Raw genomic sequence first — 23,328 nt, 5'->3', positions numbered from 1 at the left:
ATGGATCTGTTCCAAGAAGGCCAATTGATGTCCTTTGAGAAATTAGTAACTAAATATTCTCTCTTGTACTCACATTTCTTGCAATATCTTCAGGTCAGACATTTCTTACAAGAATATTTAAGTAATTTTCCATATATACAAGATTCTGACCTGTTAGAGATTATTTTATAAATGATTCCTTTAGTGAAAGGTTTTATTGGGAAAATTTATTATTTACTATTACAACAGTACAATTATCCTTTACTTAAGATTAAGCAAAATTAGGAAAGTGAGCTTAACATGACCTTGATAACAGAGGATTGGTTGCGAATTTTGAAGTTGGTTAACTGTTCTTCGATTTGTGCCAGTCACTCTTTAATTCAATTTAAAATTGTAGATCGTTACTATTTGACAAAGGAGAGACTGTCTAAAATATTTCCTAATTTTGATAGTCAGTGTGATAGTTGTAAAACTGAGACAGCTGCATTGACACATAATTTACAACCTAATAAATTGACAGTTTTGTTTGGTATAATCCCTCAATATATTCACGGTATTTCTATATCAGACCAACATGTAATTGCATTTGTTACATTATTGGCCAGAAGGGCTATTTTATTGAAATGGAAAGATGCCTCTGCTCCCACTTTGATACAATGGTAGGCGATGTTATGTCTTAGTTTGGAGAAAATCAGAAGTCGAACTTTTGATCCTCGATTTGACTTTGAGAAAAGGTGGGGTTCTTTTGCCCGCGACTATCATTTGATTTGAGTTAATTAAGATGGTCCCCTTCTGATTCTTGTTTAAATGGATTTGAGTTGGCGGATTGATGTTTTTCTTTTATGGAAGCTTGTATGGCGTATAGCTCCGGGATTATGCTCCCAATGGGTTTTTTTTTTTCGGTTTTTTTCTGTTAGTAGGGGTTTTTTTGTTTTAGTTAGTAGGGGTTCTTTTTTCCTTCTTTCTTTTTTCCAAAAAAATTGTTTTAACATTTTATTTTTTTTCTTATTATTATTGATATATTGTTTAGCTTTGTTAATCAGTTATTTGATAATTTAATTCTTATTGTACATATTGACATGTTGACTTGATTACTTTTATGTATTTTTTGTTGATTTTCAATAATAATTAATAAAAAAGATATGAAAATGAAAATGGAAAACCAATGCCCATGAATGGAAAATCCTACAAAAAGTAGTGGATACATCCCAGCACATCAAAACCCTCCCAACCATTGAGCATGTCTACATGAATAACCGTTGCAGGAAAGGAACATTCATCCATTAGGGACCCCCACCATTCTTGTTGTTTCTCTTCTTGTTGTTTCCATCAGGAAGAAGGTACAGGAGCCTCAGGGGTCACACCTCCAGGTTCAGGAATGGTTTTATCCCTCAACCATCAGGCTCTTGAACCAAAGGGAATGACTTCACTTCCCCATCATTGAACTGTTCCCAAACCCTATGGACTCACTTTGAAAGATTTTTCATCTCATGCTCTCAATATTTATAGCTTATTTATTTATTATTATTATTTTTCTTTTTGTATTTACACAGTTTATTGACTTTTGCACATTGGTTGTCCACCCAAGTTGGTGCAGTCTTTCATTGATTCTGGTATGGTTATTATTCTGTTATGGATTTACTGAGTATGCCCAGAAGAAAATGAATCTCAGGGTTGTATATGTGTAATAACTTTACTTTGAACTTCTGAGCTTACAATGGTCATTACCATCTGTCTGCCACCCCTCCCCAAACTGTAACTGACTTTGTCAAAGGCTGCCAAGATTTCAAGAAAGGATAATGTGACTTCCTCTGGTTGAATATTGTTTACTTGTTAGATGAGGCCAATGTTTCCTTTAAGGTGTGGGCATGTGCGCACGCATACATCTTTTGCTACTAGACCACAAAGGAACTTAAACTGAGCACAAAAGCTTGTCACCCTCTACCTCGTTGGCATGTTAAGTATATTTCACAATCGTACACAATCATATTTCCTTTTCTGTTTTCTGATGCAGACAGTGTTGGACAATGTGGAGTTTATGATAATTTGTCTGCAGATTTTAGAACTGGCTTATTAATACTGTATTTATTGAAGAAATTATTCAGTGTGCACTTGTTATCACTGGGCAAAAAATTGCACAGCACAAGATTTTTTGCACACACTGATCATTACAAATTAGAGGGCTATTTTCATTGCCATTGAAGAAGCAAAGCCTTTTTTGGATGGGTTAAAACAGGGCTGAAAGAAGCAGGTGTCCATATGCTTCCATTGCTTGGCTCCACATTCTCTAAAAGATCCTGAAAGCACCTTCTCCATTTTAAGTCATTGTGGACCAGTGATTTAAGCAATAGTGGCAGTGTTGCATTATTTCAAAGACACTTATAGCAAATCCTGAATCTCTTCATCTGTCCACCTGGTAATCTTTTCCTGATACAGAGCTTGGAATAGAGCGTCTGGTTTGGGAGTCTGGTGTCAGGTGCATTAAAAATGTGGCCTGCCTGATGAAGCCAAATTGTGTGACTAGAGTCTCAGTGCTGAGAATATTGGCCTGGCAGAAGATGCTGCCTGAATTCCACCATGGATGGTCCCCAGCCCAGCTACAAGAGGAGGAGGCTTGGGCATGGAGCTAGCAACTCCAACCCATAAAAACCCAGAGTTACAAAAATGCCAACAAAAGCTCTAAAGACCTCATCCCTGGGAGAGGAAGGATCTCTGAAGATGGGCTACAGCTGGGGACAACTTGAAAGACTGGCCCAGGACAGAGGACTCTGACAAGCTCCTGTCAGTGGCCTTTGTTCCCCAGTAGGGGTGACGGGCTGAAGTATGTAAGAAGATGTTGGTTCACTTATCCTTCCAGTGTATTCAAATGGTGATGCCTTAAAAAGGTGGAATCCATCATTTAGGACCCCCATCACCCAGTATTCATCTCTTTGCTACCATCAAGGAGGTAGTTCAGGAGCCTGAAGACACGCACTCAATATTTTAGGAACAGCTTCTTCCCCTTCTTCATCAGATTTCTAAATGGACAATTAACCCATTTCCCAACCTGCTAAAGGGCTTCGGTCTGAAACGTTGACTGTACTCTTTTTCTAGCTGCTGCCTGGCCTGCTGAATTCCTCTAGAATTTTGTGTGTGTTGCTCGGATTTCCAGAGTCTGCGGATTTTCTCTTGTTTCTTATTATTTTTTTCCCTTTTTTGCAGTACTAATTTAATATATATATATCTTCTAATTAAGTTTTTAATATATATATTGCAATGTGCTGCTGCAAAATATCATATTTCACGACATATGCCAGTGATATTAAACTTGACTCTGATTCTGAACAGTCCACCCCCTTGGCAAATGTACAAAAACAAAAGGTTGCATTTTCCTTGGTAATAGTGAATTTATACTCTGATATCTAACAGTGTTTGCTTCAGGTTGTGAAATTGCAGTCCAATTAGCACTTTAGTGTCTCTATTGTTTTCCTTTGAAAGTTGCACCCTGCTATAGTCTGTCTGCTTTATGTCTGAGATTTTCCTTTCACAAAATAACCTGTGCTCCCAGGAGTTTTGTCTCTTCAATTAAAAATGTGTTAAAATGCAATATATAAACAACACAGCAACACACATAAAAATTGCTGGTGAATGCAGCAGGCCAGGCAGCATCTCTAGGAAGAAGTACAGTCAATGTTTCGGGCCAAGTCCCTACGTCAGGACTAACTGAAAGAAGAGATAGTAAGAGATTTGAAAGTGAGAGGGGGAGATCCGAAATGATAGGAGAAGACAGGAGGAGGAGGGATGGAGCTAAGAGCTGGAAAGGTGATTGGCAAAAGGGATATGAGAGGATCATGGGATGGGAGGCCTAGGGAGAACGAAAGGGGGAGGGGGGAAGCCCAGAGGATGGGCAAGGAGTATAGTGAGAGGGACAGAGGGAGAAAAAGGAGAGAGAGGAAAAAAAATAATAACAACAACAACAATAATAATAAATAAATAAATAATGGATGGGGTATGAAGGGGAGGTGGGGCATTAACAGAAGTTAGAGAAGTCGACGTTCATGCCATCAGGTTGGAGGCTACCCAGACGGAATATAAGGTGTTGTTCCTCCAACCTGAATGTGGCTTCATCTTGACAGTAGAGGAGGCCATGGATAGACATATCAAATGGGAATGGGACGTGGAATTAAAATGTGTGGCCACTGGGACATCCTGCTTTCTCTGGCGGACAGAGCGTAGGTGTTCAGTGAAGCGGTCTCCCAGCTTAAACAACACATTTTATCCCATTCATAAAGAGTGGTAGTATTTTATCTAGATTCCACCATAACACTTTTGTATTATTGGGTGCTTAAGAAATGTGGTATTTTAGACTTTTGCAAATGGTTGGAATATGACAAAACTAGTAAACTGATTAGAACGTGAAAGTTCATGAGTAAAGTTACTGTATGTGTAAAATATGTATTTAAGTAAATTGGAAATAATTCATCTTCATGCAGTGTTTGAATGCAGATTATCAGTTATAAAAATCTGAATTGTCATTTAGATACACAGACAAGATTCTGAAGATACTGAAAATCGAGCGATACACACGCACAAAATGCTGGTGGAATTCAGCAAGTCTTCGTGAAAGGTTTCGGCCTGAAACGACAACTGTTCATTGCATGACCATAGATGCTGCCTGGCCTGCTGAGTTCCTCCAGTATTTTGTGGGCGTGGCTTACAGTCATTTAAATATCGTGGTTGTATTTAACAGCAGGTTTGTGGTTTCTGACTATGTCAAATGAGAAAAAAGAAATCTTGACATATTCAATCTATCCAGAAACTTGGGGATATGGAGCGAGCAAGCATTTAATTAGGTGTGTTGCAGACCGCTGGTTCCACATTCCCCAGAGCCTTAGCTGTTAGTTCAACCACTTTTTTAAAGTAGTTACCTCATCTTACATAGGTTTTGTGATTTAACTTTCATTCCATGTAACCCAATATTTTTAAACAGAGATTTGCAATTCTCCCCTTAATTTAATCATATCTTTTAAATGACAGTCCTTGAGCAAGTGATTTTTTTTTTGCTGCACAATTTTCACTTTGAACTGCTGTGTCCTTTTTCTCTAGGTACGTTACAAAGAACGCCTTACTGTACCATTTGCTATTTTAAGATCTGAGTTGTCGAGGGATTAGAAGAGCTTATGAGGAAGTTCTGTTGCAAAAAGGAAAACCAGTGGCTAAAGGAGACTGCAGAAAGTAAGGAGCATCGAACAGGACAAGACACAAAAAGGAAGCTGGAATAGCAAGTAGAGAATCATGGTATGTCTTTGGGCTTTGTCACTTACGACCTTGTGTTTTATGTGAAAAATTAAAAGTGATCTAATGGATGTAATCGGCATATCCCAATAAAAACATTCAACAAAAATCTATCCAATAGCTTAATATTAAGTACCTGGGTAGTGAAATTCCTTATGCAAGGTATAACATTCTTGATTTATTGCCAGGATTTTAAACCACAATGAAATCTCAAGAGTCTGCAGCATATGAATTATTAATTGCAAAGAGGATGTTCATAAATTACGTGCTGTAATGAAACTGGCATTAACATGCTGCTGTAAAATGCCAAATGACCTTGTTCTCCACTGCATAGCTGAAATTTTGGGTGCTTGTCATTGTCCTGTCTAGCAGAATCATTGCAGAGTGAATCGGGATGTTCTCAGAGATGTATCAGCTGGCTTGGCTGTTGTTAGGTAAATGGATGCTGCGTGTCAGCACTATTTAATCTTCTGCTCAAATTACGTTATTACACCACCTAATTATATGGTGAAGTCAAGAAGCACTAATGATTATAAGCGAAGTACTGCTCTAAATATATACTAATAATGTTAAAAATTACATTTTTGTAATTATGACCATGGACTTTTTGCAGTCTTATTTTCACGTTTCTCTTGAAACCAAATCTAGCACTATCAGTGCAAGTGCAGTTTTGATTGAATACCGATGCTTGATAAAGCTATACTCTGAATTTATTTGTGGATTTTCTGGATACAAAATGTAATTTTTAATGCCAGAAAATTCTCCTGATAGCTAATAAATTAACGAATGTGTGGCGTGTGCACCTATTGTTAATTGATAACAAATTAAGGGTGGTAGAAAAGGGAGGAGCGCCATGGTAGCATAGCGGCTAACACAACGCTATTACAGCTCGGGGTATCAGATTTCTGTACTCAGTTCCGCTGTCCTCTGTAAGAAAGTTTGTAAAGTACGCGTGTGTTTCCTCCGAGTGCTCTGTTTGCCTCCCACAATCAAAAGACATATCAGATAGTAGCTTAAGTGGTCATTGTATATTGTCCTATGATTAAGCAAGGGTTAAATTGGTGGATTGCTTGATGGTGTAACTTGTTAAGCCAGAAAAGCCTATTCGTGCTGTATCTGAAAATAAAGAATGAAATAAAAAATAGTAAACTATGGGAAGAATTATGTTGTCATTTATCTTGGCTTGGTTAATACAATGAACATGTAAGTTATACCTTACATATTTATGTGTGAGTTGTTCTTTTATAGTCTGCTTAGGAGCATCTAAATAGCAGATATATATTAGGCTGATCATTACTAATTATGTATGTTTTAAAAATCCAAAAACAGGCGCAGAACATATAATCTATAACAAAGCTTTGATTTCAGAGGATTAACAGACACTTACATTTAAGAAAGAAGAGTGTAAATGTCCAGTGAACTATAGAGCTGTGCTGATAACAGTCTCGGATAGAGAACATTTCAAAACCAAAAAGACGGTCAATAGAAACAGAATAGTGAACACTCCACATGGATTTTTGAAGTGTGGTTTGATCAGTGTCACTAAATTCTTTGAAGAGCTAATAGAGGATTTGGCTGAGGATAATGTATGAGATGCAATATATGAATAATGCCAAAAGGCCATAGGTCAAAATGTGGCAGCTTGTCAAAGAATAAAATATGAGCAACTGGTGTTAACAAATGAATGAAATACTTAGATAGTTAACTTTAATTTAGAAAGTGGAGACTGGAAATTGGGTTTCCACAAGTTTCTGTACTAAGGTTGCCATCTCCCACAATTTACTGTATATTATCTGTTTAGGCATTGGAATCAATGGATAATGTGAGGATAGTGGGTGTTGAGGGATGCCTCAAATTTGAAGAGAACATTTATAATCTTTCAAAAAAAGCAAATCATTTTCAGTGTTGGCAAGCACGGGTATAATATTTTGTTAAGAAAGTAATGAGTCCCATTTTACTTGATGATCTTAGAAATAAGTACAGAGATCAAGAAAAGCTGAATCAATGACTAACAAAGCAACAACAAAAGAATATTTAACATCAGAATTATTTCTAAGAGGGATAGAAGCGAATTCTATGACTAACAAAGCAACAACAAAAGAATATTTAACATCAGAATTATTTCTAAGAAGCGAAATTCTAGAGAAGTTATTGATAAGTCTTGTACTGATCCATGGTTTTAATGCTGTGTAATTCTGGTTATCTTATTTTATATTTTTAGAGTCTGATACCAGATATGCAAGCTTATGGTTAATGGGTAGGGATAGAAAAGAAAGGCTGAAGATGATCTTATTAACGTCATAAAAATATCTGTAGGATTTCTTCATGTAAGAAGCCTTCTAGATCTGTGAGAACCTGGATACTATTCCTGATAATGGTAGATGGTTTAAAATTTTATTGCTAGTAAATACAGTCTGATGTGTGATTTTTTTTTCTCTCTATTTTGTCCTTCTGGGGTCACATTTGCTAAGATATTTTATATTAATAACTGCCCATAACTTGTTATGAAAATATGTTCTTAGCTTATCAATTTATTTATCAAGTTATTTAAGAGGTTGTTTAGGTCCACAGTATTAACATAATCAACATATATAAGTTTATGTACAAACAAGAATTCAGTGGGGAGATATCTGAGGTGTTTTTAAACCAGCTGTTTCTCCAGCTGTATTTTTGACTAGGCTTTTGATATAGAGTCATCCTTTATGTCGTTGATAAAGAGTCAAGTGTTCTCTATATCATTGATAGAAAGTTGAGTGTGATCAGTTTTACCTACCACTGAGTTCTCTGCCATCATCCTGACGATGGTGTACATACTTTATACTTTATTATCGCCAAACAATTGATACTAGAACGTTCAATCATCACAGCGATATTTGATTCTGCGCTTCCCGCTCCCTGGAGTACAAATCGATAGTAAATATTAAAAATTTAAATTATAAATCATAAATAGAAAATAGAAAATGGAAAGTAAGGTAGTGCAAAGAAAAACCGAGAGGCAAGTCTGGATATTTGGAGGGTCTGTTCAGCAGTCTTATCACAGTTGGAAAGAAGCTGTTTCCAAATCTGGCTGTATGAGTCTTCAAGCTCCTGAGCCTTCTCCCGGAGGGAAGAGGGACGAAAAGTGTGTTGGCTGGGTGGGTCATGTCCTTGATTATCCTGGCAGCATTGCTCCGACAGTGTGCGGTGTAAAGTGAGTCCAAGGATGGAAGATTGGTTTGTGAGATGTGCTGCACTGTGTTCACAATCTTCTGCAGCTTCCTCCAGTCTTGGACAGGACAACTTCCATGCCAGGTTGTGATGCACCCTAGAAGAATGCTTTCTATGGTGCATCTATAAAAATTAGTGAGGGTTTTAGGGGACAGGCCAAATTTCTTTAGTCATAGTCATAGTCATACTTTATTGATCCTGGGGGAAATTGGTTTTCGTTACAGTTGCAACATAAATAATAAATAGTAATAGAACCATAAATAGTTAAATAGTAATATGTAAATTATGACAGTGAATTATGAAATAAGTCCAGGACCAGCCTATTGGCTCAGGGTGTCTGACCGTCCAAGGGAGGAGTTGTAAAGTTTGATGGCCACAGGCAGGAATGACTTCCTATGACGCTCTGTGTTGCATCTCGGTGGAATGAGTCTCTGGCTGAATGTACTCCTGTGCCCACCCAGTACATTATGTAGTGGATGGGAGACATTGTTCAAGATGGCATGCAACTTAGACAGCATCCTCTTTTCAGACACCACCATGAGAGAGTCCAGTTCCATCCCCACAACATCACTGGCCTTACGAATGAGTTTGTTGATTCTGTTGGTGTCTGCTACCCTCAGCCTGCTGCCCCAGCACACAACAGCAAACATGATAGCACTGGCCACCACAGACTTGTAGAACATCCTCAGCATCGTCCGGCAGATGTTAAAGGACCTCAGTCTCTTCCGGAAATAAAGACGGCCTCTTGTAGACAGCCTCAGTGTTCTTTGACCAGTCCAGTTTATTGTCAATTCGTATCACCAGGTATTTTTAATCCTCCACCATGTCCACACTGACCCCCTGGATGGAAACAGGGGTCACCGGTACCTTAGCTCTCCTCAGGTCTACCACCAGCTCCTTAGTCTTTTTCACAATAAGCTGCAGATAATTCTGCACACACCATGTGACAAAGTTTCCTACCGTAGCCCTGTACTCAGCCTCATCTCCCTTGCTGATGCATCCAACTGTAGCAGAGTCATCCAAAAACTTCTGAAGATGACAAGACTCTGTGCAATAGTTGAAGTTCAAGGTGTAAATGGTGAAGAGAAAGGGAGACAAGACAGTCCCCTGTGGAGCCCCAGTGCTGCTGATCACTCTGTCAGACACACAGTATTGCAAGCACAAGCACTGTGGTCTGCCAGTCAGGTAATCAAGAATCCATGATACCAGGGAGGCATCCACCTGCATCGCTGTCAGCTTCTCCCCCAGCAGAGCAAGGCAGATGGTGTTGAACGCGCTGGAGAAGTCAAAAAACATGACCCTCACAGTGCTCGCTGGCTTATCCAGGTGAACGTAGACACGGTTCAGCAGGCAGACGATGGCATCCTCAACTCCTAGTCAGGGCTGGTAGGTGAACTGGAGGGGATCTAAGTGGAGCCTGACCATTAGTTTTCTCAGGAAGTAAAGGTGCTGGTGGGCCTTCTTGGCAGTGGACTCTGCTTCGTTGGTCCAAGTCAGGTCATTTGTGGTATTGTCCCTGAGGAACTTAAAGCTTTTGACCTGTTCCACTTGCATAGCACTGATGTAAATTGGGTCATGTGGTCTGCTACTCCTTCTGAAGTCAACAACTAATTCCTTCGTCTTGCTGACTTTGAGGGATAGGTTATTGTCTTCGCACCATGCACCAGGTTCTTAATTTCCTCTCTGTACTCAAACTCATCATTACCCGAGATACGACCTACAATTGTTGTGTCATCAGTAAACTTATATATTGAGTTCGATGGAAACTTGGCTACACAATCATGGGTGTGCAGTGAGTACAGCAAGGGGCTGAGTATATAGCCCTGTGGGGCACCAGTGCTCAGAGTGCTTGTAGAGGAGAGCTTGTCCCCTATTTTTACAGCCTGGGTTCTGTCTGTGAGGAAGTTGAAGATCCAGCTGCCGATCTGGGTGCTAAGGCCAAGGTTCCGGAGCTTAGGAATCAGATTATTTGGCATGATGGTATTAAAGGCAGAGCTGTATTCAATGAAAAGGAGCCTTACGTACGCCTCTTTATTCTCCAGGTGTGCTGAGGAGGAATGTAGGGCCAGAGAGATGGCATCTGCTGTTGACCTGTTGCTCCGGTAGGCAAATTGCAAAGTGTCAAGGTTGACCAGTAGGCTGTGGTTAATGTGTGCCATAACCAATCGCTCGAAGTACTTCATAGCAATTGATGTCAGAGCCACAGGTTGATAGTCATTCAGGCATGCCACCTTGCTCTTCTTCGGCACTGGGATTATCGTTGCCTTCTTAAAACACGAGGGGATCTTAGAATGAAGCAAGGAGCAGTTGAAGATATCAGCAAACACTCCAGCTAGCTCGCTTGCACAGGCCCGGAGAACCCGTCCCCGGACGCCATCTGGGCCCGTCGCCTTCCTTGGATTTATCTTCAGGAAGGCCCTTCTGACGTCCTCCTCGGTGACGATGAATCTCAATGCCACCAGGTCCGGTTCATCTGGAGGGAGCGGGAAGCTCCTCTTCTGTTCGAATCTTGCGTAGAATACGTTAAGTTCGTCAGGAAGAGAAGCACCACAGTTATTGATATTCCCAGCCTTTTCTTTGCACCCAGTGATCTCATTTAGACCCTGCCATAGTCTACTGGCATCCCTCTGGTAGGCCTGGGCTTCCAACCTGGCTCGATATTGTCTCTTGGCGCTCTTAATGGCTTTCTGGAGTTCACACCTGGATTCTGTGTAGCGACTGGTATCCTGGACCTAAAAGCCGCATCTCTAGCCTTCAAAAGGGACTTGACCTCATAATTCATCCAAGGTTTCCGGTTAGGGAATACCTGGATCGTCTTGCGAGACATACAGTCCTCTGTGCATTTCCAGATAAAGTCCGTGACAGCTGAGGCATACTCATCGAGGTTAGCTGCTGAGTCCTTGAATACTAACCAGTCCACCGATTCAAAGCAGTCATGGAGGACCTCAAAAACACAAAATAATCTGCAGATGCTGGGGTCAAAGCAACACTCACAACACGCTGGAGGAACTCAGCAGGTCCGGCAGCATCCGTGGAAACGATCAGTCGACGTTCCGGCCCAAAACGTCGAGTGATCATTTCCACGGATGCTGCCTGACCTACTGAGTTCCTCCAGCGTGTTGTGAGTGTCACGGAGGACCTCATCTGTTTTCTCCATCCAACATGACACTACTTTGACACCGTGACCTCCCACTTCAGTTTGTGTTTGTAAGCCAGGAAGAGGAGTTTGGCCTGATGGTCTGATTTTCTGAAGTGAGGTCGTGGGATGGAACGGTAGGCATCCTTGGTAGGCTGTGTAGCAGTGGTCAAGTATATTCGGGCTTCTAGTGGGGCAGGAGACATGTTGGTATAACTTTGGCAGCGCCTTTCTGAGGTTGGCCTGGTTAAAGTCCCCGGCTGTAATGAGCAAAGCCTTTGGATATCTGGTCTCAAGTTCACTGATGTTGGCATACAGTATGTTCAGAGCACACTCCACATCCGCCTGCGGGGGAATGTAGACCGCTGTCAGTATGACCGAGGTGAATTTCCGTGGCAGATAGTAGGGATGACACTTCACCGACAGGTGCTCCAGGTCCGGGCTGCAGGATCTTGTCAGTGCCACTGTGTCCGAGTACCACCCAGTGTTGATCAGTAGGCAGACACCACCTCCCCTCATCTTGCCCGAAGACACTGTGCCGTCCATCCGATGGATTGAAAATCCCTGCAGTCAGATGGCACAGTCGGGGGTGGCGGGGAGAGCTAGGTCTTGGTGAAACAGAATACACAGCAGTTCTGCATCTCCCTGCAGTAGGTGAGTCTCCCTTTAAGATCATCCACTTTGTTCTCTATGGCTTGCACATTAGCTAGTAGGATGGTGGGCATAGGGACCTTGAAGCCCCTCAGCTTCAATCTGACCAGCAGCCCAGCTCTTCTCCCGTGCTTTCTCGGTAAATAGTGCATCTTTCCAGGTTTCCATCGATGCAGTGTGTTGTTGTCAGCTCTTTGAGGTTGGTGGACGTGGCCCGCGGGGATCGATCAGCAGGTTGCAACGCCAGGCGCTCCGGGTCGGGCCAAGTGACAGGGGAGGCTCCACTGCCACTTGCAGCTGCCGGGGGCCCGGGCTGTTGATTGGGTCTGGCCCCGAAGCCGACATTTAATCCCGGAGGGCTGGGCTGCTGGCTGAAACAAGTCCGTAAGCTGAGTCACGATTGCGGAGGCCCCCACTCCAGCTGAGCCTCGGGCTTGATTTCCGATGTCTGTGGCGGAGGCCTCACTTACAGCGGCAACAGGGCTTTACAGTGGTCGCTCCAGGGAAGCGTCTGGGGCACCTTGAGGTCTCCGACGTCACTTCTGTGTGATTGTCTGCTCCTGAGAGGTGCTGGTTGGAATGGGTCGTGTCTCCAAGTGCTCCGGCACAGTAGCAGGCCGCGGGTCTCCGGGAGTGTGGTGGGCCTCGGACCAGGCCTCACTGGTCGGGTCCAGGTGCAGTTCAGAGTTTAAGAAGCAATCCTGGCACGGTGATCTCCAGCTGGGTCAGTGGCTTCGCCAGGGTGTTGTTGATCTTGCTAGATGTAGCAGTTTGGAGGTTTAGAGGGGTTTCTCGGGTATAGAATAGAGTAGAGGGCAGTTTGCTTGGAAGACCACGCGCAGAGTCGCCAGTTACCGGCACCATCTTAGTTCAAATTCCATCCCTGGCAGATGTCAAGCTGGCACTGCAAGAGCTGTGCACCATGATCAACAGTCATGAGCTTTCTTGATCATCGATGGGGACTTTAACCAGAGTAGCTCGAGCAAGCCTCAAACCAATTACTATCAACATGCCATGTGCAGAACCAAAGGAGACAACACACACGATCACTATTACAGCACCATCAAGATCTCTTACCAACCCATCCTGCTTCTGGACTTTGGCAAGACCAGTCACCTCTCGGCATATAGGCAGAGACTGGGACTGCAGCATCAGTCATGAAGACTGAGTGTGGTCAAGTGAAACAGGGGAGTCCTTCCAGGACTGCTTTGAATCGGTGAGCTGAACAATATTCAGGCACTCATCTTCAGATCTGAATGACTATGCCTTGGCTCTCATTGACTTCATGAAGACTTGTATGCATGTGTGTGTGTGCCTTCGAGAATATACCAAGTCTTCCCAAACCATAAGCCCGAGATGAACCAGGAGATTTACAATCTGTTGAGGTCTAACCAGAGTTCTGCAGTAAGTAGTGGTACAACCTATAGAAGGCCTTTGTTAGTTTATGGATAACTGATGAAAACAAGATTGAGCAATGCTGGGAGGCATCACAATGAATAGAAAGACTTGCATTATGCAGCATCTTTCCTGACCAGAATTCTCACTGCTGCAGTTTAGAAGGAACAACGCCCACGCACAACTGTGAGGAAATAACACTTTGGTAGTCTCTTAACTTCTAATAAATAATCCCCACTGTTCATCCTTTATTTTCTTTATCCAACTGGCCCTATCAACTACCCCCTCTTTCCCCTCTGCACCCTCTTGATCTACCTGTCACGTACACATTGCTCCCTGTGGTTCCCTTCTCACTTCCTTTCCTTTACTCCATAGTCCACTGTCCTCTCACATCAGATCCCGTCCTCAGCCCTTTGTCACTTCCACCTGTCTCAGTCACCATTCCTACTCTTCCCCACCCTCATCTGCCTTTTATCCCCTTCCCACCTGCATCCACTTATCTCCCACCAACTCTTGCTCCACTCTCTGCCCTCCACCAAATTTTTATACTGGCTAGCTCCCCTGTTTCTTTCTAGTTCTGATGATAAGTCTTGACCTGAAACATTGGCTGTCAATTGATAAGTGCCTGACCCCCTGAAAACTTTCAACATTTTGTCTATTGCTGTTATAGTGATGTTGACTGAGTATGGCGAATTTCTTGCTCCTCATTAAAGTAGTCCGACAGAATCTTTTACATCTATTTAAAAGAGCAGACAAGGCCTCGATTTCATAATTTCCATAACAGACGCCATATCTAATACTTGCAGCCTGTGCCAATTTAGACCTGTGCTACATTTCTGAAGTAGAGTGGCCTGTTGTCCATGTGAAGAAGGAGCAGTTGGGCAAGATGCAGTAGATGTCCACTGCACGCATGCTCCATGCTTTCATTTCGGTTGCTTGTTGTTCAGCACTCGTTCTCAAGTAGGACCATGATATCTACTTCGAGTGATGTTCTGGAAGTAGCTGTAAGGCAAGGATTAACACAATATCCAAGCAAGATTGACGAGCAGACAGTCTGGGGAAAAAAAAGATTTTGAAGAGCATAGCTTCTCTCTGCACACGAGGGGTCTGGAGACAGGACAAAGCGATCCAAAGCATACTCACCAACTAAAGAACAGCAGCTTTAATTTCTAGTGTCATCGTTTGTCAGCTTATATATATTGACTTTTAGCACCTGTATTGTGAATGGTAAGTAAGAAATTCGAACACTGTAAGAAAGAAATTCAAACAAAGGTCAATTTCCATAACTGCTAGCCAGTTCTGTATAACGATGGCATTTCTCTGTTTAGAACTCAGAACAGAGAACAATGTGGTGACGGGTGCCACGCTGTTCTTGTGCACGAGTAAAATAGAATATTTGAGACTTACGTGTGCGTTGTTCTGGATCCAGTTATTTTATTTTATTATTGGCAATGACATTGTGATGTGTATGAAGATGGCTAAATAGATGAACATTACTATCACATGGGTGACAGAAGATTAGGGATGGTGTAGCTGAGTGGTTTTGATTTTCAAGATCCTCTTTTCTTCTTTGCTTCCTCTATTTTAGCTTTGTCTTATGAGCAAGGACTGATTTTTATGCAGGTACAAAAAACAGTAGTATGTTGTTCCCAGTAGTATGTGTCAATGTTGAAATACTTTAGAAATGTCCTAAGGAGAGTCTTTGAATTTTTTTTTAAATTTTGTCTGACATGTGACCACTTGTTCTCCATAAAGTAGCTGATTTGATATGTCATCAGACATTGATGCTCAACCTACCAGATTTGTTATTTGTTCCGCATTGCGTAAATGATGAGGCAGGATCTATGCACCTTGCCACTTGATCTGAAGTATTCTGCGCAGTAAGGTCACGTAGATGTAGTAAAGTTGTCTGGCATGTATGCTGTACACTGTCCATGAATTACAGGCATAATGTGGGTATCAGCACATCTTCTGGTTGGTCTTTAGGCAGATTCCTCTTCATTCCCACACTACACTTCTCAAGCTTTCAAAAGCAGAGCAGGCTTTTGCTGTCCTGTTGTAAACCTCATTCTCAACGCTGACTGACCTTGAGAGAGTGCTGCCAATGTACGTATGTAAACTTGCCCACTTCTGAAGCCTCTGTCCAATCAAAGGATGTTTGGTTCTGTGGCGGGGGTGGGGGGGGGCGGTGCTGCTTGATGCCGGTTGCGCATTATTTCTGTTTTCTTTGTGCCAGTTCTGAGGCCAAAATTGTCATAGACACAGTCATCACCAAAGAGGAGTTCCCTTATGGTGCTTTCTTGTACTTTGGTTTTGGCTGAGAATCCCCTTAGGTTTCGTGTCCTGGTTGATTCCATCTCCTTTAACAGGGTCGGCATCAGACAGCATTGTTGAGAATATCATACTAAACAGCGTGGAAGCAGATGCATAGTTTTGTTTGAAAGTAAAGGTTATTGTCATCTGCATATATGTATTGGGGCAGAGATAAACGTACCTGCACCAGCATCATACCTGCATAACATCTGATAGGCAACATTGTCAAGAAAAACATAAATTAAACATATATTACAATATATACAACTTTTCACCCCACTAGTGATTGGGAATGGGTCTGACGACTCTCCATTAGTCAGTATTCTGTGGTCATCATCATATCATTCTCACTGTGACGGTGTGCTTTTCCTCCGGGTGCTCCAAAGACGTACCGGTTAGTAAGTTAATTGGTCATTGTAAATTGTCCTGTGATTAGGCTAGGGTTAAATAGGTGAGTTGCTGGCAACAGAATTCGTTAGGCCAGAAGGGCCTGTTCCATGCTGTATCCCGAAGTAAATAAAAATCATGGAATTGTCAGTTGTGATGAACTTCTTGGGGCAACCATATTTGGCCATGATCTTCCATAGACCCCCCCAACAACAGTGTAAAAAGATTTAGTGAGATCAACAAAGATAATGAGCAAGCTGCAGTTCTTTTCTTGGCACCTCTCTTAGAATTGTCATACTGCCAAGTTGATGTCTACTAACAATGACCTTCATGGAAACTAACATGGCTAGTGGTCAGTTAGTTTAACATGGTAAGTGATCAGTCAATTTAACACAGTGAGTGGTCAATCATTTCAACAGGACTGTGGTGTGGATTTTAGCAGCAGTCTAGTAAACAGATTACTCAGTGATTATCACAGACCTGATGGTTTCCATAAAGCTTGTAATATGTGCAATTAAGGCACCCTTGGTGTTTTTTCTTGTTCCATAGGACCTGAAGTGACTTTCTCAGTTTCTCAATCAACAGTGAGCCCCCTTCCTTGGTAAAGCAGCCACTCCTGGAGCTGATACTGACTTTTGAACTTCTGCCAGATCTAGGAGTTCAGCAAGAGCTAGGTTTGTTGGAAGTGTGGCTAAGGGAAAGGAGAGGGTATGACAAACAAAGGAGCAAGTCCATTAGAGAGTAGAACAGTAACTCATGGGTACAGAAGATGTGTATGATTCTAAATGAAAACTTTGCTTTTGGCGTCATGGGAGGGGGGAGTTGATACAAGCATTGACAACAAGGAAGTAAAATATGCAGGGTTGGAAATTGAAATCATTGGAAACAAAGACACTTTAAGTGGTCACGCATTTTTTAAAAACTCCAAGGTTCTTAAAAGCAATGAATGGCTAGTGTTAGATCAGAATATTATATTCCAATCTTTTCTGGCTTCAGGGTCAGTGCTGGAGACCATAAGACATAGGAGCAGAATTAGTCCATTCAGCACATCAAGTCTGTCTGCCATTCCATCATGGGTGATTTGTTATCCCTCTCAACCCTATTCTCCTGCCTTCTCCCTGTAACCTTTGACACCCTTACTAATCAAGCTGTCTACCTATGCTTTAAATATACTCAATAACGTGGTCTCCACAGCCATCTGTGGAGCAAGGAGGCTCATGTAGTGCCATTGTTTCCTAACTTTTTAAGCAGGGGTTCCTAACTTTTTTACGCTATGCACCAAAACCATTAAGCAAGGGGTCTGTGGACCCCAGGTAGGGAATTGCTGTTCTTTTTCAGAAGATTTGTGGTGACATGGTTTAACCCCTGTTTAAACTGAGTAATCACAGGCCATTTAACCTAATAGTGGGGATTTTTGAATATCAATAAAGAGTACATAATTGGAAAAAGTTCTAAGACATTCCACCCTGCAAAAACTCATTTCAGGGAGGTAGCAGTATCAATTTGGGGGAGACTCCCGGAACTTCCGGGAGAGGTGGGATGTCTGCAGTAGAGTAGCTCTTTAGCAGCTAGCCAGCAATTTAAATAACATTAGCTATGCTAATCAACGAGTGACGCCTGTTAAACTCACCTCAACATGTCTTTTACAGTCTTAACCCACCATAGGCAACAGAAAAGTCACGGTTGCAAACAGTGCAGCGAGCAACACTGTCATTATTTTTGACCCCTATTAGACAGGCATACACTTTAGTGTAGTCTGGGGTAATGTACATTTTATATTTTCTTTTTTTGGAACTCTCTGCCACGGCGCTCTCGCTTGCTCTCTCTCACGCTCTCTCTCTCTCGCTCTCACGCTCTCTCTTGCTCACTCTCAAAACAATCGATTTCCAGGATATTGTATATAATTTGCGGGCATCAGGGAGCCGCTATCAATATGGGGGAGACTCCCGGAACTTCTGGGAGAGGTGGGATGTCTGCAACAGCATAAATCAGTGTTGAAACATATGTAAATCCATGAGAGTCTGCATTGATTTAAAGGAAGCTTTATTGATTTGATATAGAAAGAAATGTTGAGGGTTGTGTATTTGATGTACTTTACATGGATTCTGGCAAAACATTTAACAAAGGCCCATGTATTATAGGTTAGCAGGTTAGGTTAAAATTGCCTCAATGGCAGAAAACAAGTCGAGAGGAATTTTAATTACTGAGATATGTGTGCTATGCAGTTCCACGCAGCTGAATACTGGGACCCTTAAGCTTTTTGTGTTTATATACTGACTTGCATGTAAGGACATGATTAAGAAGTTTGCAAGTGAAACTGAAGCTGGAAGTGTGATTGATAATAAAGAATGTGCTTGATGTGGGAAGATTAAAATGGGCAGGTTTGGTGGGCATAAACATAGCCAAAGGTATTCAGTCCTGGGAACCATGAGATAATGTAGTTTGTGGAGAGTGCACAAGGTAGGGAATGTACATCAACGATTAAAATAAATAAATACAGTTGATGCTGGCTGGTCAGACTTCTTCAGTATCGTAAAGACACAAGAGAGTGCAGATGCTGGAATGTGGAGCAATAAAACAATCTACTGGAGTAACTCTGCTTTATAAAACTCTAGTTAGATCGCATCTGGAGTATTGCATACATTTCTGGTCACTTCATTATAGGAAGGATATTGAAGTTGTGGAGAGGATGCAGAAGTGGTTAATCAGGGTGCTGCCTGGATTAGAGGGTATGTGCTATAACAAGAGGTTGGACAAACCTGGGTGGTTTTCTCTGGAATGGCGAAGGTTAAGGGGAGTTCTGATAGAGGTTTATAAGATTATGAGAGGTATAGGTAAAGTAGACAGATAGTATCTTTTTCCGCAGGGTGAAAATGTCTATAATACTGGAGGAGGGGTAATTTCAAAGGAGGGTCAAGTTTTTTCACAGAGTGGTGGGTGCCTGGAATGCACTGCCCAGGTAGAGGCAGATACATTAGGGACTTTTAAGAGATATTTAGATATGCACATGAATGTCAAGAAAATGGAAGGATATGGACACAGTTTTAGGCAGAAGCAGTTAGTTTAGTTGACCATTTTGATTACTAATTTAATTGGTTCAGCACAACATGTGGGCCAGAGGACCTATTCCAGTGCTGTACTGGTCTGTGTTTTATGTTCTAACTCACTGGGTCGAGCAGCATCTATGGGAGAAAAGGAATTGTTAGTGTTTTGGGTTGAAACCATGCATGAAGAGTCCTCATGGTTCTACCACAGACACTGCTAGAGCAGCTGAGTTACTCCATAGAACATTTATTGCTATCATGCAGTACTCAAATTATGAATAAATGCATATAATAAATAATGACTATTCAGAATGTTTAACAGCGGTTTTTATGTACCCAATTTATGCTGTCAGTAAAACGTGTTTTGTAATTAAAGCAATCTTATGAAACTAGATTATGCTTCCTTAGTGAGAAACTCAGTGGGACTGGATATTCAACCTACAATAAATGCTTCTAATAAATATATGCCCTTAAGTGGCTTTTGTAGTTCATAACTAAAGCCTTAAAATTAAGGGAATTCTGCTATTAAGTTACAAAATATGTTGTATGGTTTGTTTGTATAACTGGTTATAAAATTAAGACTGCTCATTTATGGTGAAAAACCACACTTTTTCTTTAAAGCCCACTTTTTCATCTCTGGCTATAAGAAATCAAAGCATGTATTTGGTTAATTACTTAGAATCTGTCTCCTGATTCCTAAACTTTGGACATAGCTCAGTGAATTTCATTGGTGAATAAAGGTGTGAATAATTTAGGCTGGTACCACTTTCATCTTCTCAGTTGTCACAACATGTAATAAAATCCTGGTCACCTAATCAGTGATAACCTTTTGATTAAAAGCAGAAGTTAGTTTGCTCAATTATTATTACCTCATAAATGAAACGTACAATCTTCAATTTAAGATTGGGGCATCGTTATTTTCCCAGAGTGTAAGAAATAAAATTTAACAAGTTTGAACCATGGCATCTGGTAGGATAAATACAAGTTGGGGAAGAGAAATTGATATTAAATTAATAAGCAGAAGTAAAGTAAAATAAATTAGCGCTTTGTGCCTGAAAAAGCACCTTCATCGCAAATAGTTGGGAGATGGGCAGCTGTGGATGAGGAGGACAAAACAAGCCCTACAGTTAGAAATTCTTCAATTGAAGGCAGGAAAAAAAAACAGTGGCAACAACCGGAGAAAAAATGGCAGACTGACAAAGGCAAATCAATGATTTATGCTTAGCGGGAGAAAGCAGATGTAAGCATTGGAATATAGAACCAGTAGGAAAAGCTTCCAAAAAATCCAGCTGGATAACCATGTGAGATCCAGTCCACCCAGTAAATCTAACTATTTCCCAACACTTAATAGGAATGGGGCTCCTATTTATTCAACAATTTTCATGTTCTCATGGTACAACAAAGTGCTTTGCAACCGGCTGTTTATTTTTATAGATAAATATAACAGCCAGTTTGTTTAGAGAACCTTTTTTTCAATCAGCAAGATGGGGGCACTATGGTAGTATATTGTTAGTGCAACACTATTACAGCTCAGGGCGTTGGAATTCAATTCCGGAGTCCTCTGTAAGCAAGTTTGTAAGTTCCTTCCCTTAACCGTATGGGTTATCTCTGGGTGCTCTCGTTTCCTCCCACAGTCTAAAGACATACTGGTTAGTAGGATAATAGATCATTGTAAATTGCCCTGTGACTTGACTAGGGTTAAACTGGTGGGTTGCTGGGTGGTGCAGCTCGAAGAGCCGGAAGGACCTGTTCCATGCTGTATCTCTAAAACAAATAAAATATAAACAGATTTTCTGTTTTGCTGGATGGGTTAATGTTGGGCACAATAACAAAAGGTCTTCTCTGTTCATTTTTAACTAATGGAATGAGAGCTTTCATATCTATTTGAAAGAATAGGTATGTATTCAACATCTAGTCTCAAAGATGAAATCTTGGAATGCACAGCTTCTTGCTGTTTCTGCAGTACAGTGTCATTTCAAACCCTCCTCCAGGGTGTGAACATACATTCTTCTGCCTCACGATGAACTTGCTGTCACTGAGTTAAGTTAATTGTGGAGGATAATGTTGGTGCTGACACCAGATTGTGAGCTATCCATGGGAAAAGATGCAAGAAATATGCGATGTTTAATTTAGGAAACACATCAGAATAATGGAGGAGGAATGGCTTAGTTCTTTGTGATTTCATAATTCAAATCAAGCATGGCTGTAAACTGGCACAACGCAGAGTAATGTGAACGTTAAAGAACCATGTGACTCTTGCATGGGATTTTGGAGTGTGCTAGATAGCAAGTGTAATCTCTCACTAAGGGAGTATGATCTAGTTTCATAAGATTTCTTTAATTACAAAACATTTTTTAAGATGGCTAGCAGTGGGTCTGGACTGACTCACTCTAGAGTGCATTTGATTGTAAGCAAAATGGAAGAACCTGCCTGTTATAAATGGAGAGTTTCAAGCAAGTTGGCTTAGCTAGTGATTTTTTTTTACATAATACTCGATAATGAAATCCATCTTATCAACATGGATAATGGGTTGTTGTTATCCCAGTCTGACTCCCAAAAGAGACTGCAGTTTCATGTCCTGACAACTGATTACCTATGTAATAAGAACATGGATGTAGAAGGTGGCCACTTGGCCCCTCAAGCCTGCCCTCCCATTCAGAAAAATCATAGCTGTTCTGCTCCAGGCCTCATCTCTACTTGGTCAGTTCCCCATACCACCAGCACCCTGATCTTAAAAGAAAAATCAACTTCCTCTTTACATAGATATAGTCTCCACTACCCTGAGGTACAGAAATCTAGAGATTTACCTGATACGTTTCTTATTGTAATTTATGGTATATTTGATGTAGTACACTGTACAGCTGCTGTGAAATAACAAATTTCACGGCAAATGTCAGTGATAATAAATCTGATTTTGAGTTCCTACCCACTTCAGTTTTAAATGACTACTCCCTAATCTTCTAACTATGTTTTCCATTTTGAGCTTCTCCCACCAGAGGAAACATCTCAACATCTACCTGATCAAACCCTCTAAGGATTTTATCTTTCAACAAGATCACCCCTCATTCTCCCAAATCCCATATTTTTAAACCATTTATGATTAAATATCCTTTTAATCTCAGAAATTAGCTTGGTGAATCTCTTAGACTACCTACTGTACACAGGACAAAATAGTTTCAAGCCACATTCCATCATTGTCTGATGGAGCAATAGAGGTTTTAGGGCACACTGTGCACAAGCTGTATGCTTCGATATGTAGAACCCCAGGAAGCAAGATGGAAAGTTGCCCTGTGTATCATGTGGTCACAGGAAAATGCCACAAGTAACCAAAGAACTAAAAGTTCAGGTGACTAACTAAGCATGTACTGTATTTGGGTGATTTTTTTGAAAGCACATGTAGTGTAGCGGTTAGCATGATGCTATTACAGCTTGAGACATCGGAGTTCAATTCTGGTGTCCTGTGTACGCAAGATTGTACATTCCTTCCCATGACTGCATGCGTTTCTTCCCACAGTCTGAAGATGTACCAGTTACTAGGTTAATTGAACATTAAAAATTGTCCCATGATGAGGCTAGAGGTTAAATAGGTGGGTTGCAGGACAGTGTGATTCAAAGGGCTGGAAGGGCCTATTTCACACTGTATCTCTAAATAAGTAAGTAAATATTAAAATTATCCTTTAACTATGCATAAAGTCTTCACTGACAAATGAGCTACAGGCAAGACTATACCGGGTTAGCTGAGCATTGACGGAGGCAGCCTGGTTACTTGAAACATGAATCCAATCTTATATTCAGTAAAGATTAGTTGCCATGGTAGCATAGCAGTTAGCACAATATTATTACAGCTTGGGGCATTGGAGTTCAGAGTTCAATTCTGGTGCCATCTGAAAGGAGTTTGTATGTTCCTCCCCAAGAAATGCGCTTGTTTCCTCCATATGCTCT

At 41.2% G+C, this 23,328-nt stretch overlaps 1 protein-coding gene across 5 annotated transcripts in view; it reads left to right on the top strand.

The window, feature by feature from the left end:
* strbp (spermatid perinuclear RNA binding protein) overlaps positions 1-23,328 on the top strand; it is a 287,597-nt gene that overhangs the window by 118,951 nt on the left and 145,318 nt on the right. For all 5 annotated transcript variants that reach the window (XM_063073349.1, XM_063073347.1, XM_063073345.1 and 2 more), the window contains exon 2: positions 5,065-5,256. Coding sequence is in view for 1 of the 5 variants with exons in the window: in XM_063073348.1 (XP_062929418.1) it covers positions 5,254-5,256 (3 nt within the window). In the remaining 4 variants the exon portion in view is untranslated. The remainder of the gene's footprint in view (positions 1-5,064; positions 5,257-23,328) is intronic.

Source organism: Mobula hypostoma, chromosome 21 (assembly GCF_963921235.1).
Source record: "Mobula hypostoma chromosome 21, sMobHyp1.1, whole genome shotgun sequence".
Lineage (NCBI taxonomy): Eukaryota > Metazoa > Chordata > Chondrichthyes > Myliobatiformes > Myliobatidae > Mobula > Mobula hypostoma.
The sequence above is the reverse complement of the archived record's forward strand: the minus strand, read 5'-3'. Positions and strand labels throughout refer to the sequence as shown.